The 16986-nt window shown below is 54.0% G+C and overlaps 8 protein-coding genes across 8 annotated transcripts; 2 read left to right on the plus strand and 6 right to left on the minus strand.

The window, feature by feature from the left end:
* Positions 1 to 226: 226 nt before the first annotated feature.
* fluG (extracellular developmental signal biosynthesis protein FluG) lies at positions 227 to 2950 on the minus strand (the record flags this gene model as incomplete). Its single annotated transcript, XM_024830105.1, has 4 exons — positions 227 to 456; positions 531 to 676; positions 700 to 1766; positions 1820 to 2950. The coding sequence occupies 4 exons, from the start codon at positions 2948 to 2950 to the stop codon at positions 227 to 229; spliced, it is 2574 nt and encodes an 857-aa protein (XP_024680326.1).
* Positions 2951 to 4020: 1070 nt separating this feature from the next.
* Positions 4021 to 5622, minus strand: P174DRAFT_462259 (NAD-dependent succinate-semialdehyde dehydrogenase; the record flags this gene model as incomplete). The annotated part of the gene is made up of 3 exons (XM_024830106.1): positions 4021 to 5402; positions 5456 to 5543; positions 5593 to 5622. The coding sequence occupies 3 exons, from the start codon at positions 5620 to 5622 to the stop codon at positions 4021 to 4023; spliced, it is 1500 nt and encodes a 499-aa protein (XP_024680327.1).
* Positions 5543 to 6394, plus strand: P174DRAFT_247859 (uncharacterized protein). The gene has a single exon (XM_024821449.1). It carries the CDS (start codon positions 5787 to 5789, stop codon positions 6282 to 6284), a length of 498 nt encoding a protein of 165 aa, XP_024680328.1. The 5' UTR covers positions 5543 to 5786; the 3' UTR covers positions 6285 to 6394.
* Positions 6395 to 7009: 615 nt separating this feature from the next.
* Positions 7010 to 9106, plus strand: P174DRAFT_422891 (FAD-dependent oxidoreductase; the record flags this gene model as incomplete). The annotated part of the gene is made up of 4 exons (XM_024825086.1): positions 7010 to 7476; positions 7524 to 7920; positions 7969 to 8149; positions 8199 to 9106. The coding sequence occupies 4 exons, from the start codon at positions 7010 to 7012 to the stop codon at positions 9104 to 9106; spliced, it is 1953 nt and encodes a 650-aa protein (XP_024680329.1).
* On the minus strand, positions 9042 to 10180 carry P174DRAFT_443723 (uncharacterized protein). The gene has a single exon (XM_024827901.1). The coding sequence runs from the start codon at positions 10099 to 10101 to the stop codon at positions 9514 to 9516; it is 588 nt and encodes a 195-aa protein (XP_024680330.1). The 5' UTR covers positions 10102 to 10180; the 3' UTR covers positions 9042 to 9513.
* Positions 10181 to 10467: 287 nt separating this feature from the next.
* Positions 10468 to 11951, minus strand: P174DRAFT_422893 (putative glycosyl hydrolase, family 18; the record flags this gene model as incomplete). The annotated part of the gene is made up of 4 exons (XM_024825087.1): positions 10468 to 10777; positions 10840 to 11446; positions 11519 to 11805; positions 11875 to 11951. 4 exons carry the CDS (start codon positions 11949 to 11951, stop codon positions 10468 to 10470), a joined length of 1281 nt encoding a protein of 426 aa, XP_024680331.1.
* A 930-nt stretch (positions 11952 to 12881) lies between these two features.
* Positions 12882 to 14486, minus strand: pigc (phosphatidylinositol N-acetylglucosaminyltransferase; the record flags this gene model as incomplete). The annotated part of the gene is made up of 2 exons (XM_024822561.1): positions 12882 to 14059; positions 14138 to 14486. The coding sequence occupies 2 exons, from the start codon at positions 14484 to 14486 to the stop codon at positions 12882 to 12884; spliced, it is 1527 nt and encodes a 508-aa protein (XP_024680332.1).
* A 333-nt stretch (positions 14487 to 14819) lies between these two features.
* P174DRAFT_443725 (uncharacterized protein) lies at positions 14820 to 16378 on the minus strand. The gene is made up of 3 exons (XM_024827902.1): positions 16214 to 16378; positions 16175 to 16179; positions 14820 to 16117 (listed from the first exon to the last, which is right to left on the minus strand). The coding sequence occupies exons 1-3, from the start codon at positions 16217 to 16219 to the stop codon at positions 14947 to 14949; spliced, it is 1182 nt and encodes a 393-aa protein (XP_024680333.1). The 5' UTR covers positions 16220 to 16378; the 3' UTR covers positions 14820 to 14946.
* Between the last annotated feature and the right edge of the window lie 608 nt (positions 16379 to 16986).

Raw genomic sequence — 16986 nt, forward strand, 5'->3', positions numbered from 1 at the left:
TAAACGTGATACCCCCTTTGTATGTTTACATATTGCATGAAAAAGACAATTAAATAATTGAAGAGAATTTGCATTCGGAGGAGCATATAGATATGACAGTTTCTTTCTCAACCATTCATTAGCTATGTCGGTCTATGCCCAATCGAACGCAGTCTAGGTAGAATATATCATGAAGATTTGAAAAATGGACTGCAATCCTGCGAACAGGACATACATAGTTTAAAAGTTAATACCGTTCTATCAGCCACTTCCTCCGCTCTTCCTCGCCCATAGCAGCCAGCTTCTTGGCCTCCGCCCGCTTGACAATCACGTAGTTGCGTACCAGGAACGGACCGAGCAGTTCCTGAAGTGCATGATCAGACTCAAGCGCATCCAGACTCTGCGCTAGAGCCTTAGGCAGTAGAGTTGTGATCCCGAGGTCCTGGCGTTGCGCGTCGGTGAGGGTCGCCGCATCGTCTGCTATCTGTCAGTATCTCATTACGTAGTAAGTAGAAGGAAGGAAGGGAAGGGAAGGGAAAGGGGTCACATACAGAGACAATCCTTCACCGTTAGAGGGATCTTATTCTGCAGGCCTAGGTACCCGGCTCCCAGGAAGGCCGCCATGGCGAGGTACATGTTCGCCAGGCCATCAAGGGACTTGAGTTCCCAGTGTCCCGGCTCGATCTTGCGGATGGGGCTTCGCGGTTCTGCGTGCCCCACGCGACCCACTCGCTGCCTGCCCAGAGGCCGGATTTCACGCGGTCGTAGCTGGTTTCTTGGGCGAGAGTGCAGGCCAACAGGGCGGGGAAGTGTGCCAGCACGCCGGCGAGGAAGGAGTCCTCGTTTGTGGAGGGGGAGATGGAGACGTGCGCGTGGGAGGCGGTGCCTGCGACGTTGGGGAGGGGTCGCGGGTGGAGGGTTGCGCGGAGGCGGTGGCGCTCGGCGATGTGGGTGACGACCTGGCGGGCTTTGAGGAGGGTGTCGACTGCGGGTAAGGGGCTGTTGCGTGGGAGGACGAATTCGAATTGGCCGGGGGCGGACTCGGAGTGGAATTGCTCGAGCGGGATGCCGATGGCGGCTAGAGTGTCGGCAATCTCTTCGAGCAGGGGCAGCATGCGGCGCGTGTCGCTGGTCATTTGGGACCAGGAGTGGTTGGTTACCGCGGGGAGATACCGAGTTTCACCGGTGGAGGGGTCGGTATCGGGACGGAGGAAGACGACTTCGATTTCGAAGCCGCAGGTGACGGCGATGCCGTGGTCGGTGTGCAGTTTATCAACGATGTTTTGGAGTGCCGTCCGAGGACAGCCCTCGAGGGGTTTGTTGTTGTCCTCGGATCGCCAGAAGGTCATGACAGTGGCGCTTTTGGAGTCGAGGCCGACGTTGGGGCTGAGGCTGGTCAGGTCGGGTTCCATGTAAAATTGGCCGGTGGTGGTGCCTTCAGGGGTCATGGAGTCGTCCTGCAGCATCCAGAAGACGCAGAGACTGATTCCGATGCGACGCTGCTTGCGCACGATCTTGGCGAATTCGAGAATGGGGAAGATCCGTAGGCGGGTCGTTGCGGTGTAGTCGACCCATTGCATCCACACGTATTTGACGTCGGGATTACACCGCATGAAGGTGTCCAGAGCGTGGGTGGAGGGGATGGTGATTTGCTTGGATATTTGGTCGAACGATGGCTGCTCGTTCAGGTCGTAGAGGCGGTTGGAGTTGTGGAAAAGGATATCCGCCGCTGCTTCCTTTGCTTGTGAGACTGTCCAGTCTCCTTGATGGACGTAGTCCACGAAAACCTGCAACCATCAGAACTGCGGGGTACACCATTCGAGGCAACGACGGGACATACCTTTTCTAATACATCGCGGAACTGCTTATTGCCTAGGTAGAACGTTTCCGGGAAAAAGTGGCCGTCCGTACTCCAGAGGAGTCGCTTGGTCGGCACAATGTCCAGACTGTCCCGAATGATGGACTCCTCCGCATCCCGACTGACCATAGGGAAGACCTCCCCGAGATCGAGATAAACATTGGGATAGACGCAGGCCAGATAGCCCGCCTCACGCGTGTAGGGATACGAGGAGTGCAGCAGCACGAAGTCGACCTTGGGATACCGCGCAATCAGCGGTTGCAAGTAGGCTGGGTTGGCCAGCACCAGGCTGATGTCGTTGTCTCCGAGACCAGTATGGAGCTGCAACGGCTTGTTTTTACAATCTTTGCTGCCGGATTTGGCGGCTTGGAGCAGGTCGAGGGTCTGACGCACAAGCCAATCGTTCAGGGGCTTGTCCTCGACCCGATACTCGGCCTTTGAGGCGCGGATGGTACGAGCAAACGATTGCAACAAAACGCCTGCGTCTTCATCAGTTGGCCGGACGTTCAACCCGGTCCGGTAACAGATGACCGATTTGAACCCCACCACTGCGGGGTCCTCGATAGCTTCGGAGACCATTCTGCTAAAGCCATCACGGAACGCCAGAAACCGACTCTCGAGGGCAGACACATCTTCGGCCTCGGGAATACTAGAGCCACGCATCACGGTCGCCAGCATCCGCGCCGCTAGGGCCTCAATGCGCACAATGCGCTTGGTCGCGGACACAGTGAATTGATCGTGCCATTGGTACGGCTCGATGTCCTGGTCGGTGAGGAGGTCGTCCAGAAGCAAGGTATGGGTCCCTTGCAGGCATTGGCGGATCAAGCCGTCGTAGTCGCGCTCCACCCATTTCTGCCGAGCCGCCTTGACTTGCTCCCAGTCGGACGAGGGGCAGTCGTATAGGACAGCAAGCTGGGAGGCCGCCCGGTGAAGCGGCAGTGTAGAAGTCGCATTCTGTAGAGCTACCCCTTGAGCTTCAGAGGTGATCTGCTCAAAGGGATACTTAGCGTAATTGCAGGCCGAAGCCTTGTCGAGGATGTTGTGAGCATGATTATCGATGAGAGGGTGACATTGGATAAGGTGTCGTAGGGAGTCGAGGGTATCGTTATCCATTATATTATGAGAGTAGAAGAAGGAAAGGAAATGAAAATGGAGAGAGAAGTCCGCCTCGTTTATATGGTCCAACAATGAAGGCTAATGCGTCATGGAAGAAGTGACAACAAGATAACAATGCAGGAACGAGGTCAAAAGACAGTTAGTTAGAAATAACCGAGAAGGTTGGACAAGGGGCTCGTGTCAAATTAATAATAGCGATGCAGAACAAGACAAGACTCCGATCGCTACGGATCGCCCCAGCGTCTGTGAGCGAGAGAGGGAAGAAAAGCAGAGGAGAGTAGAGCAGATGCTTACTCAATTAGGAAATCGACGATCACGTTTGGAGCGGAGTCTCTCGTGCAAAGTTTCGCATCTCGTGGATGAGCGATAGATAGTATATAGTCTAGTCTAGCCGATCGTTACAAGGCGGCAGACGACTAAGCGGAAGGATCCGACCAAAAACTGGGGACGACGAGGATTCCAATGTCTTGCATGATGATGATTATTATTGATTAGGAGAACTAGACGATCGTCTCTCGTCTCAAACACTCGAAGTGGAAGACTCGACGATGCAACCGCCCGCGGACGTTTAGACAGATTCGGCGACTATTGTGGAGAGAGCTGCAGCCTGCAGATGGACTAATCGTTGTTTATTGTTAGCATTATTGTTCCTTTAAGAGACTACGTACTGAGTATACTGAGTTAATCATTTAATTTCTGAGGAGCTCTCCGAGAATAAGCATCATATGAGAGAGGTCCGTGAGCATTATGCATAACCACGTACTTACATGGGGTGTTGCGCTGGGTCGCTCGTTTAGAATACGCAAAGGGGAATCTTCCACGAGCTGTCCACATCTGGTCGGTACGCGTCTATCGACTCAAACTACTGTTTATACACAACACGTCTTTAAGAGCCACAGCTCCTTTGGAAAGGGAAGCAAGCACCGTGTCATCTTCTACGGAGTATTCTATTAGATCCCCACCGTTTGAGTTGTAGATACTTTGCTGGAGTCGAATCTTTACTGAGAGTCACATGCAAACGCGGCATGCGGCAAATTGACCCAATTTCAACAAGATACAACAATCTCCTAGTACTGCCCCTCAATAGTCAGGGTTCCAGTTTTCGTGATCAGATACTCGTTGACAGCCACCTCTTTCCCACTCTCCTTGCCGTATCCCGACTCCTTGATGCCGCCAAATGGCGACTCCGCTGCCGACGCATTACCCGTGTTCATGCCAATCATGCCCGCCTCAAGATTCTCCAACATCCGCCACATACGATCAATATTCTTGGTAAACGCGTAGCTGGCCAGTCCCATGCTTGTATTGTTCGCCATGCGCACGGCCTCCTCCTCCGTCTCAAATCGGTACAGCGCCGCAATGGGCGCAAACGTCTCCTCGCGCGACACCAGCATCTCCTCCCTCATCCCTGTCAGGATGGTGGGCTGGAAGAAGTACCCTTTCTGCCCTGGGACAGGTCCGCCGCCGAGGATGACGTCTGCGCCTAACCGGCGCGCATCTTCGACCTGCGCCAGTGCCTTGTCCAGGCCTCGCGGTGTCGTGACGGGGCCCATGGTGGTGCCCTCCTGCGCGCCGTGGCCGACGACCAACTTCCCCGTGCGTTCCTTGAGCATCTGTGCGAATTTATCGTAGACCCCCGCCTGCACATACACACGGTTGGCGGTGATGCACGCTTGGCCCGCATGCCGCCATTTCAGCGCCATCAGCTGATCCAGCGCCTGGTCGAGGTTCGCATCGTCGAACACGATGAAGGGGCAGTTCCCGCCGAGCTCGAGGGTCACCTTCTTCAGGCCCTCGGCGCAGTGCGCGGCGATCAGCTTGCCGACGCGCGTGGATCCTGTAAAGGTCACCTTTTTGACGAGCGGATGCTTGCAGAGCGCTTCGCTCAGCGGTGGCGTGTTCTCCAGGTCAGTGGTCAGCACATTGAACACGCCTGCTGGGAAACCTGCGCGTTGCGCTAGGTGCGCCAGCACGAGCGTCGTGACGGGAGTCTCCGGGCTAGGTTTGACGATCATCGTGCAGCCGGCGGCGAAGGCGGCGCCTGCTTTGCGCAGGACCATGGCGATGGGAAAGTTCCAGGGGACTAAGGCGGCAGCCACACCGATGGGCTGCTTCACCGTGAAGACGCGCCGGTTGGGCGCCGAGGGCACGCTGACCGTGCCATGGATGCGCTCCGCCTCACCAGCAAACCACCAGGTGAAGCCCGTGGCGTAGTCGATCTCCCCATACGATTCGGCGAGGGGTTTTCCCGTCTCGTGGGTGAGGATCTGGGCGAGGTCGGACCGCGCCTCCCGGATCAGAGCGTCCCATTTCATGAGCCATTGGGCGCGCTGCCGGGGGTTGGTTTTCTTGTAGGTTTCGAACGCCGCGTGGGCGGCCTGGACGGCGGGATTCACGTCTTCCACGCCATTGGCAGGACAACTGGCCCAGGGTGTGTCGGTGCCGGGGTCTATACTGATGTTACCATGGGGGTTCAATAAGAGGAAAATAGGCCGTTCCTACCCACGACTTCGAATCGTTTCCCACTTTTGGCCTGAACCCATTCGTCTCCAACAAAGGAGTCGAAATGGAGAAGACTAGGATCTTCAAGCTAGAGGAAGTTAGCCATTGCAAGCTGCTGATTTGGTAGTGCCGCATACCTTGAATGGCAACTGATACGTCTTGGCCATTTTCTATATGTTACCTTTTGATGGCAGAAGGAGGTGAGTTGAAAAGATCAGCGATGAGGGGCTCTGTGCGACTTTATCACCAGCAGCACCCATTGACCCCGCACTTATCGGCAGTAACTCGGCTGTGATCTGGTGTAACCATTTTATCATGCAGACATTGTAGTATGGCAATATTTTTATATATGCATCGACAAGGCGGAGAGAGTTCAAACAGGACTGTCGATTCCCCGGTCTTCCTCTCGCGCGAGTGCGATACCAGGTTCTCTTCTTCCCGTGTGCTATACCACACCAATACGTCCATCATCTGCATCATCTTCACCACTCCATCATCGCTGTTAAGGCTGTTACTATCGCCGTGTCTGGTGTCTGGTGTCTGGTGTAATTGTGCAGCTCGCGGCCGAGATTCCATCCTTCTTGACTGCTACGGATCCGCCAGGTCGAACCCGTCGTCCGAGCCGCGGGCGGACTTGGTCCGAGAGAAGCTTAAACCTGACTGGAACCGACGGCTCCAGCTGCTGGTGGACCCCATACTTAGACGAGCCGCCTTGGAGGTGCCGAGGAGAGGAGTATTGGCCGAGAATGACTTTGATGGAGGGGGGGGCGAATGCAGCAATCGGCCACTGGCGACTTCGATCGCGGTGTTATGGAAGCCGATATTTTAGGTTGAATCGCAGCAGTTAGATTGAGTCGTTTCAACTGCGTAGATGCTGCCAGAGACGTTCACCCCATCAAAGCAGGGAACGATGCAGACGGCAATTACGATGGGGACGGAGAGGACGAGAAAGTCGGTGAAGAGGTTGAGTGCTGCGGTGGTGACATGACGGCTCTCTCCTGCCTCGATGGAGGTGTAACACACATGTACGACTAAACTGCACTGGAAGATATGGGCGAACAGGACAGCACGGAGCAGGCAATGATATTTATCTCAATTACTCCGGAGTTTACGAAGTGCTACAAGTGGGATCCAAGCGTTGCCTTGTGGCCTGAGGCGCATTACTATCTACCTAGACGGTCGAGACATTTCATCTCTTCTCCACTTCTTCTCATCCTCTACTCGCCTCTTTAGTATTAATCTATCTACCTACTGACGAATCTAGATCCCTGTTGGCTGCCAGAAACAATTACCTGACTCGAGCATTGATCTTACTGGTCAATTCCCGAATTAGTCCGGCCATGCTGCATACTACTGCTAGCCGGGTTCTTCCTCCTGCAAGTCCACCTCCTAGTGATGGCTGACACGGCATAGATACTCCAATGCAGAGTTTATCCGGTGTCCCTAAACACTCTTTGTTGGATGGTTGAGCATCGTCCCCGTTCTTCAAATACCAGTCTTTCATCCCTGACTTGGGGCAACTGTTGCTGATCGTCCATTCATTCACTCCAAAAGATGGCTCCCCGTCAGCCGTTCTCCCTCAGGGCCATCCTCATTATGGGTCTGGCTCTCTGCAACTTCTGTACGGCCGAATCCAATGCCACACTTGTTGCTGCTCAGTCCGTGTCCTCCGACTCGACGACTGCGGGGGTGCATCTCTTCCCCGCAGAGACTCTGCAGCTGACTGACGCGGTGCTGGCCAACCTCAGCTCCGCCATTCAAAACCAGACCCAGCTCTTTGCGTTTGGTAACAGTGCTTCTGTATCGGCTAATCTGACCGCTCGCGGTGTCAAGTTCTGCAAGGTCTTCCCAGACGATATTCTATGGCCGTCCAAGTGGACCTGGGAGCTGTTTGACCTGCTTCTGGGCGGTGCACTTGTCAAGACTGTCCCTCTGGCTGCGCCTTGTTATTCCTCGTGGCCTGAGTACGATGCGGCGGAATGTGAGGCCGTCACGTCCAATTGGACCAACTCATACATGCAGTAAGTTCTGTCCTTCCATCAACAAAGATTTCTGGCTGATTGGGCAGTGCTGCCGATCCCGCATCGATTATGTGGCCACTGTACGAGGGCAGAACCTGTCTGCCTACTGATGACCCCTCTGGCAACTGCACCGTCGGTGGTTACAGCAGCTACGCGGTCAATGTGAGCAACGTGGCTCAGATCCAGCTGGCTGTCAACTTTGCGCGCAACACCGGCATCCGTCTGGTGGTCAAGAACACCGGCCACGACTTCAACGGCAAGTCCACCGGTGCCGGTGCCCTGGGCATCTGGACCCACAACCTCAAGGATATTGAGTACATTGAGAACTACAAAGGCTCTCGCTACAGCGGTCCCGCTGTCAAGATGGGGGCCGGTGTTCAGGCGTCTGAGATCTACAGCAAGGCTAACGAATTCGGGTTCACTGCCGTTGGTGGCGAGTGCAAGGTAAGGTCGTTTCTGGCACCATGTGACTCGTCGTTGACGGAAGGATAGACTGTTGGCGTGGCCGGTGGGTACGTCCTCGGTGGTGGTCACTCACCCATGTCCAGCATCTACGGCTTGGCTGCGGACCAAGTCCTTGCCCTCGAGGTGGTTCTTGCCAATGGTCGCTTCGTCACCGTGACCGAGGAGACTGATCCCGACCTGTTCTGGGCTTTGCGTGGAGGTGGTGGAGGTACGTCCTGTTCTGTCTCTCGGAAGAGTTCCCATTCCTAACGTGGTAGGCACCTATGGTGTGGTTACCTCGATTATTTCGCGCGTCCACCGCAAGGTCGGCGCCACCGTGTCAACCGGTTCCTTCTCGACTGGCACCAACGTCCCCGTCGACGCCTTCTGGGCTGGTGTGCGCGCCTACTTTGACCGGTTCGCCGTCAACGCCGACGCAGGCACCTACGCCTATTTCTGGGTTATGGCCACAGGCACTGACTCCTTCACCTTCCTGATGAGCCCCTACTTCGCCGTCAACCACACTGTCGCCGAGTTCAACGCTCTTATGAAGCCCTGGTACGACCAGCTCGAAAAGCTCGGCATCGCCTATACCCCCAATTCGACCTACTACGACAACTTCTACGACGCCTGGCAGGCTGGCTTCCCTCTGGAGACGGTCGCCTCGTCGACGATGATGACCGGCTCGTGGCTCTTCCCCCGCGCGAACTGGGAGAACGCCACTCTCCTCAACACCACCTTCGAAACCATCAAGTCCACCATCGAGGCCGGATACCCCATGCTCGCATACAACCTCAAGGCCGAGCTGCCCGACGGCTACCCGGCCAGCTCTGCGAACCCGGCCTTCCGCAACACCCTCATGCACGCCATCACCTCAACCAGCTGGGCCAGTAATGCCACCAACACTGAGATCCTGGAGACCATGAAGTACTTCAGCAACAATGTGCTGGGACAATGGCGAGCCACCTGCCCTGATGCGGGCGCCTACATGTCCGAGGCCGATATCCTCGAGCCGAACTTCCAGCAGGCGTTTTATGGCGAGAACTATGCGCGGCTGTATACGCTGAAGCAGCGGTATGATCCCTTTGGATTGTTCTACGCCCCTACAGCTGTAGGTAGTGAGGACTGGACTGTGGAGAGTGAGGATGGGCTGCCAGATCAGAATGGACGGTTATGCCGGGTTTAACTGTATGGGTATATTATGTAAATGTTATTATACACGTTTTTGACTGTACATTAACTGGGCGTCTGACTTTCGTCTTCATACCAGATCTCACTCAACTCTGAGCAGGATAATCAAGATGAAACCAGCCATCCTGACCTCGTTCGGTTCGATCCACGAACCACCGCGCTCTATCACCAAGCTATCGGCTTTTTCCCAGGTCAAGAATTCGGTTAATCTGCCCCACATTCGAGCAGCACCGCTCGCAGCGTCACGACCAACCGCAATCAGGGCAGCGCAGAACTCCCGTCGTGGAGACAGCGAAAAGAGCTGAGGCACATCTGCAAGCTCCTTCATCTTCCCCCATCTGGTACCGTCACCAGATCAGATCCAAACATCAAGACGATTGAATTGAATTGAACTGAGCTGAATCAACGCTTCCGCTCCGCAATCCACCACCCCTTCTCCAGGACAGTCCTCTTCTCCCTCTCCCTCCTCGCCTGCATCAGACACCGCCGCTCCCGACCCAGAAACCTTCGCCTGTCCCGCCCGCGCTCGGGATACGCCTCGACGGTCCAGGAGCGGGCGATGCGCTCTGCGAGGGTCAGGATGCAGAAGGTAACGGGGAGGAGGGAGAAGAGCGCGAGGGCGAGGAGCTCGGGGGCGTATTGTGAGAGGGTGTGCGCGCAGAGGTGGGAGGTGTGTAGGGTGTGAAGGTATGCTTGGAGGATTTTGTCGGTTGGCTGGGTGGCATTGGTATTGTTTTGGTGGTTGTTGGGCTTGAGCTTGGACTTGTGGAGGCTGAGGTTGATGAATGAGCCGTGGGGGCTGGAGCTGGATTGGCTTTGCAACTGGTCCTGCTCCGAGTGGTTTTGTGCGAGGATTGTCTGTTGCTGTTGCTGTTGCTGTTGCTGTTGGTGATATTCAGGGTGTTGGAGCTGGTATACTTCCGTGCCTTCGACGGGAATGCTGATTGGTAGCCCCAAGCTCAGGGGGAGGAGGAGGTAGACGAGTCTCATCGTGGCAGCGTGGTTGCTGGAAAGAGAGATGGACATGCCATCCTGCTTGCCTTGAGGTCCAGGTCCTCTTAAACTGCTTAAAGCGATATGAGGAGTGCTGCTGGTCTCTGCATCATATGATGTTTGCGGATGGAATCACCGCCCCAATCACGACCCCGTGCCGCATCCCGCCTCCGGATTGGTCAATTCTTCTACCTGCTTCGGACAGGACGTACGACGACAGCTACCTCTCTACTACTACTACTACTACTACTACTACTATCTACTATCAGAGATCAACGATTTAAAGTGCAATTAAATTGTAACAGTAATAGCCCTGAAACATGGCTATAACGTCGCCACAAAGTATGAACTGCCGAGTACCGACTACTGCCCAAGGCCCTTCTGCATCGCCTTCAGATGCTCCCAGTTCAGAGTATCCTCACCCAGACTCCAAGCCATGACACCGCCCAGCTTCTCGGCATCCACGATTTCCTTGAACTTGCGGTCGATCATCGCAGGGGTATCCCAGGTCCAGAAGAGATTGGCCGTGCTGTCCCAGTAGTACTGACCCCCTCCCTGCTCATCCGTCTTGCCGTCCTTGAGCGCGCGGCGCCAGGAATCAGTAACGGAAATGCCCTTGCACTCGCCATAGTCGGAGAGACAGCCTGCCTGGCAGAAGTCATCGCCGGTGCCGCTGTTCGGATTAGCCAAGCCCAGAAGGGTCTTAGTAGAGTTGAGTAGAGGGAAAAAACATACCAGTTTCCATACTGACTGCAGCACGATCCAGACGGACACTTGGTCCCCTTGGCATAGCCGCAGGTTCCATCCGAGCTAGTCCTCAGGCTATCCGGGGCAGCGGCCATGGTGCTCTTCTCGAAGGTCAGGGCCCCAGATTTGCCCGGGTCCGATCCGTCAGAGTTCTCCAGCGCAACGACGGCACATCCGATCGGCTGCTCGGCGCAGTCGCTGTTCGGATCAGTCGTGAACCACTTGGCATAGTACGCGAATCCAAGGTTCATCTTGGCCGTGTCGAGGCCCATCTCCTCGTACGCCTTGATGGTGTCCAGGGAGCCGGCCACGCTGGTGTGGTGGTTCGTCACGTTGTCACGGCGGTTCATCAAGTCATATGACATGACGTTGACCATGTCCACAGTCGACCAGATCTTGGGTCCCTGCTCCTTTGTGAAAGCAAGCATGTCGCCGCGTTTACCTGGGACTGCAACAGACAGGAGCTTGTCCTTGCCAATGGCTTCGCGGATAGCCTGCAGGAAGAGCGGATACGTTTCGATCTCGCCGGTTTTCTGGGAGTTGGGGACTTTCTTGTAGTCGTCGCCGTTGCCGCCGGAGTATTCCCAGTCGATATCTATCATCAGCGAGTGTGAGCAATGCATATCCATATGGTTGTGGCGTTTCATCCCCCGCAACTTCAACTTACCAACACCGTCGAACCCCAGATTGTCTATCATCGTTGCAACGTTCTTCGCATACTTAGTCCGAGAGGCTTCATCTTTGGCCCCCTCGGAGAAGCCAGCGGTGTCGCCCCATCCACCTATGGCAATCATGACCTTGGTGTCGGGAGCGAAGCGCTTACGCATATTCTCGACAGTGTCAAAGGGAGTGAACGAGGAGTCGGTGTTGAACTGCTTAGATGGGGCGAAAGCCATGATTGCGTGTGTGATGCCCTGGGTCTGGTCGCTACCTGGGAGATCAACAGTGTGGTACCTGAATTGTTAGCTCATCGCGTCAATCTGTTCCTGCTATGGGCGCAGGAAATCTAGGTAGGCCTCTTACTGATCGATGTACATGGCAAATCTCAAGCCCATCGCGGCCTGGACAGCCATCAGGCTGAACACAAGGGATTTGAGCATCTTGTGTTGATCGAATTGAGATGGAAAGTGCTTGATGAAAAGAGTGTCGAGAATGAAGAAAGAAAAGACAAGAAGAAGCCCACCGAGCAGACTGAAGGAAGGGCAAATCAACCTGAAACAAAACCAGACAAGACCGACTGCTCTGAGTGCCCAACCCTTGGCAAAATCCCTCAGAGTGAACTATCAAAGAGAAAGAAGATGCGCAACTTGTGAGAGCTAGTTATATCCTGAGGCTGATAGACAAGCGGCCCCTTCAGGGTGGCTTTGCTGGCTTCGCCCCATCAACAACCACATAGAGCAACAACACAATAAACATTCCCGGCCCCAGCATGATACAGTGGGGAAGCCAGAATGTCTCCTAGGCATCCGGCCCCAATGCAAGTTATTCAACTATGCTTTTCCATTTGAAATATCTGATGTCAGATGCACAAAGGTGAAGCACAATGAAACAGCACATGACGATGAGACAATCCAGCCCCAAAGCGATGATAGCAAGCATCTTCCAGACCCTTTGAAGCAAGAATGCTGCTGAGATCGAATCCGGATTTTGTTGCTTCCGCTGCTATCCAGATGGATTTCTTCTCAAAACAGTAGCCTCCGCCTCTGGCATGCTTGACAGCTGAACATTCCTGGGGTTGCGGTATTCGACGCGCAAGATGGGAGAACAGTGCGCCGAGCATGAAACCACGAGGCATTACAAATCATTGTCGAGTTGCGGTACTTTAGTAGAACTGGCTTGTAAGCCTGTCACGAGATTATGGTCCTTGAAGAATATTAGGTACTAAATATAAACATCAAGTAGAACACCAAAGGGTATCGTATCCGGGGCCAGAACACCACGACAAGCTCAAATGAGAATATCACAAGATAAATTGCATCATAGACACGGGCTCAAGGCCAGTTCACAAAATCGCGCAGTCTGGCATTGAGCTAATCCCACTGCCGCCGGATAATCGGCCGCGCTGGGTCCCATGGCCCTGTCACCACGTTCTTGTACTTCTGAAGACTGATGAGCCACCAGCTACAACCCCCCATGGCAAAAGCAGTCATAATACTTCCTAAGAACGACCCGACCACCGCGGCGGTCCATCCTCCGCGCAGGGTCATTCCGACCGCACCTCCGGCCACAATGACCAGCGCTAGCGTCAGGAGCACATGTCCCGTCCAGGAGGTGTGTCGTAGCTGCCGGCGGAAGATGGGGAACAGTCCAAAGACTTCAATAGAGAACAACATCAGACTGAAGACATGGGTTGTAGACGGCAGACGAGACGCCAGGACAGTAGATGCCATCACAGCCGCATTAGTGGACAGTGAAGCCGGGAATTTGGTGGCGCCCGCGCCTTCCCCGCTTCCGTAATCAAAGGAGAATATGTTCATGATCAACAGCCAGCAACTCATCGCCCAAATGGAGTCGCTGGCGGTAGACTTGGTAAGCGATTTCAGGATAGGGCTGAGACCCAGCAGCGAAAAGTAAATCAGGAACGCCGACTTGACAGTCGAAAGCCGTTGGCGGTTCCTTGACGAGAGTAACCAAGTCTCGTCGGTCTCCTGGGAGCCATGATGCAAATGCATATTGCTGAGGCCACCATTGACCTGGTGACTAGGCGAGCAAGGATCACACGGGCCATAAGCCTCACCACTGAATCCTGTGCTACGTCGCCGCAGCAATCCGTCAGATTCACCGCTGGACAGGGTCAGTCCCAGCCCGTGGACCTCGTTCTGACCGTCCTTCAGACCAACCGGTCGCGATGCAGCCCCCGACGACGGATTGACCGAGCTCGCTGCAGAGCTCGAACTAGAACCATCGTCCCCGTCCGCGGTGCGCTCCGCATTCTGAGCCTGTTCGGCATGATGCTCTCTCCAAACCCAAGAGTCCCACAGAATCCACCCCATGGCCGTTCCAACACTGCCCCAGCAAACGACAGAAACAGGGCTCACCCTCTCCTGGACAATGCCAACAAAACAGCACACGAAGATCGCCACGGAGCAGACATGCTGAACAATCACTGTCGAGTCAGCCACTAGAGGCCAGAAGTCGTAGGGCCGCACGCGCGGGTTGCGCTGGAGATGGTCGAGAAAGGTTTCGGTGTCGGTGTAGTTGTCCGGGTCTGTGGCCCATACCCGTCAGCTTCTTCCGTCTTCTGGCAACCGGATTTGCACCCATAAAATTTCTGATCAAGACTTACATGACTGCTTCACCCATAGTAACTTCTTCCATGCCCCTTTTCGTCTCCTCCGTCTGCTCGGCGCCCTCACTTTGCGCTCTTTTCGACTGTCCGCGCCCGGATACGCGGGCTGCGGTCGCAAAGCAGCAGCGCTGCCATTAAGCGCTCGGAGTGAGTCATCGTAGTTTGCGTTCGCCGTCCGACCTCTTAGATGAGCAGAGGAGAAATATGCGTCTTCTGGAGCGAGCAGTGTGGGGTCTGGGAGCGAGCGGTGCTCCGGTGGAGGCTTCAAGCTGCTTGTCCGGTTGGGGTGAGTCTCAACGGGGACGGGCGGAGGGATAGGGGGAGGTGAGCCGGGTGGAGGAGGCATCGAGCAGACGCTGAATTCATGCTTGGAGCATGGTTAGTAGCAGTTTCTTTGAAGGAAAGCTCTCTTGGTCTTCAGGGGATGGAAACGGGGCCAAACTGACCGGAGACGCGCAAGCCCACGTGGTTAATTAGTCATTCTGCCATCAACTGCAACCTTACTCCGAGCCTCAGGCCTATCTCCAGTAGGAAGACGATTACTTTTCTACAGGTGCAAATGTTCAAATCATCCCACTAGAACGACTGATATGATTCATCCAATGATTTCAGCCTGATGTATATTCGGCATTGATGAATCTCTGAAATAGTATTATGTACTTCGAAGCAAGTGGCTAGAACATACTCGAAGAAAAACTGGTTGGTATGCGAGATAATCTCGATGCGCCCATTCCTTGATCGCTGAGAAACTTGGATAACCGATGCCCTGATGCGATAGAAAACAAATGAGTTCTAAGGTAGCCTCCTCAAGGTTCTAAAACATGGTTCACTTCAATGGTGACTTTTCCATCTTCTGTGCTCTTGCTATCCTTGGCGTGTTGAATGAGAAGCTCAAATTCACCCTCGCTGCCGAAAAGGAAATGTTGTGCACGCTCAGAGGAAATCTGGCACGAAAGAATCTTGATGTCGACGTTTCTGTCGAATAGTCGGAAAAATGTCCGTGCCTTGTCGAAGAGATCTCTCCCGGTCTTACATTCGTCTAAGGGAAAGGCGCGAATAGCGCCCGACCTGTAGTAGACAAGCTTGAAAGTCACCTTGTTTGTTGCTTTGGCCGGGTTTGTCGCCTTGCGAGTCCTTGCTAGAGAACTAGATGGTTGTTGTTGTTGGAGCCTGCGCCGCTTGGCAATTGGCGTAGTGACGTTTTCCTCATCCTCCTCTTCGGACGACGATGAAGCGTCTGAGGACTCCTCTGCCGACGAGTCTGTTTCATCAGATGACTCTGAAGCATCCCCAGAGTTCGGATTGCTGGTCGCGACCTCGCGCTTGGGGCGGCTCACCCTCTTCCTCTTTTCCGGCTCCTTTTCTGGTTCCCGCTTTTGGCCCCTGTTCCGTACGCGCGGCTGAGATGGAGTCGCCGCTACTGACAGAGACCTCTTCTTGATACCCTCACCCTCTCGGTCCAGATCGGGGATTGGGACCTTCCAGATATCCTGAGTGTAGGCGATCTCCTCCAGTTTCGGAGCGAAAGTGCGAATGGCACAGCATTTGGCCTCGAATCCTTTGGTCACACCCTGCCACGCGATCAGGAAAGTTCCGTACTTCGTCCAGTGCGGCCAACGGCTTCTGACCAGCTTCTGTGGGAAGTCAGGCGAATGCAGCACGAGGACGTAGTATGGGCAGGGATGGAGGATCTCGAATTTTGAAAGTTCCAAATCCTTGCCTTCCCGGTCAAAGACCTTCCAATTCCACTTGTGCGTTCCTCTGTTTGCATATGCGCAGGGCGGAAGCTGACGTCCATTCTCCTTGTGCCATTCCTCGAGGATATCAACGAGGTGGTCGGGCATCGGTCGCTTTGGACCGAATTCCGGTAGAGGCTTGATCTTAATTGTCCGACGAGTGGCCTGCTCATCCGCATCCAAGGCGGATAGTGAAGGTTTCCGCTCGTCCTCGGAGTGAGTATCTATTTCGTCCGTAGAGCTAGAATAGCAAGTACAGATATTAGCGCGTCTGGTCTTACGCGTTGGTCTTACGCGTTGGTCTTACGCGTATACATGCAATGTGATACGTACTGGTCCCCATGTTTACGGTGAAGCTCAAAGGCTAGAGATTTGGACGAAAATACTGCGCCGCCGGATTGAGAAGAGAGACGATAAGGTATATAAGAGACACAGGAATGTACAAGAAAAACGAATGTACTTGACAAATAGGAGAAAGAGTCGCCGGGTTCCGGCATAGAACAAACAAACTTAGGTGACTTGCTTCTACTTCAGGTAGCTGCTCCAACTGAAAGCAAAAGAGGGCGCGGCCTGACAAGGTGGCGTGTAAGTGATTGGCCCAGCTTAGTCCTGCGTAACCTTTTTTATGGAGCTAGGTAGGTCTGTGCCTGACAATTACCTCTAGATACAGTTTAGCTTACTGTCTTGAAGATCAGTGGGGGTTCAAGCTTTGATATCTGATCAAAGTTGATTAACTTAATACCTATACACCACTTCTACTGGTTAGTCCAGTTGGTCCAGTTGGCTTGATTAGTGGTTAGTTTGGCCAAGTCTGGTGCTACCGCCCAGGGATTCGACAAGCTACATACCTAGTACATACTAGGGAGCACGTAGCATACAAAATAATACCCAGTCTGCGGACAACTGAATGTGAGGTGTTTCGATTCTGAACAAGAGTTCTGCTGTTGTTCAAGAAGACTCATGTCTAATATTGATACATCGCCCATTATCTGTCCTTTTTTTTTAAAAAAAAAAAAAAAGAAAAAGAAAAAAAATTGCATCTGCAGTAAAGTTATTAGATGCACAGCTGGCCGAAATCCCCTACTCATAGATGACTGTACAAGCTACATT

Source organism: Aspergillus novofumigatus, assembly GCF_002847465.1.
Source record: "Aspergillus novofumigatus IBT 16806 chromosome Unknown P174scaffold_6, whole genome shotgun sequence".
In the NCBI taxonomy this organism is placed as follows: domain Eukaryota; kingdom Fungi; phylum Ascomycota; class Eurotiomycetes; order Eurotiales; family Aspergillaceae; genus Aspergillus; species Aspergillus novofumigatus.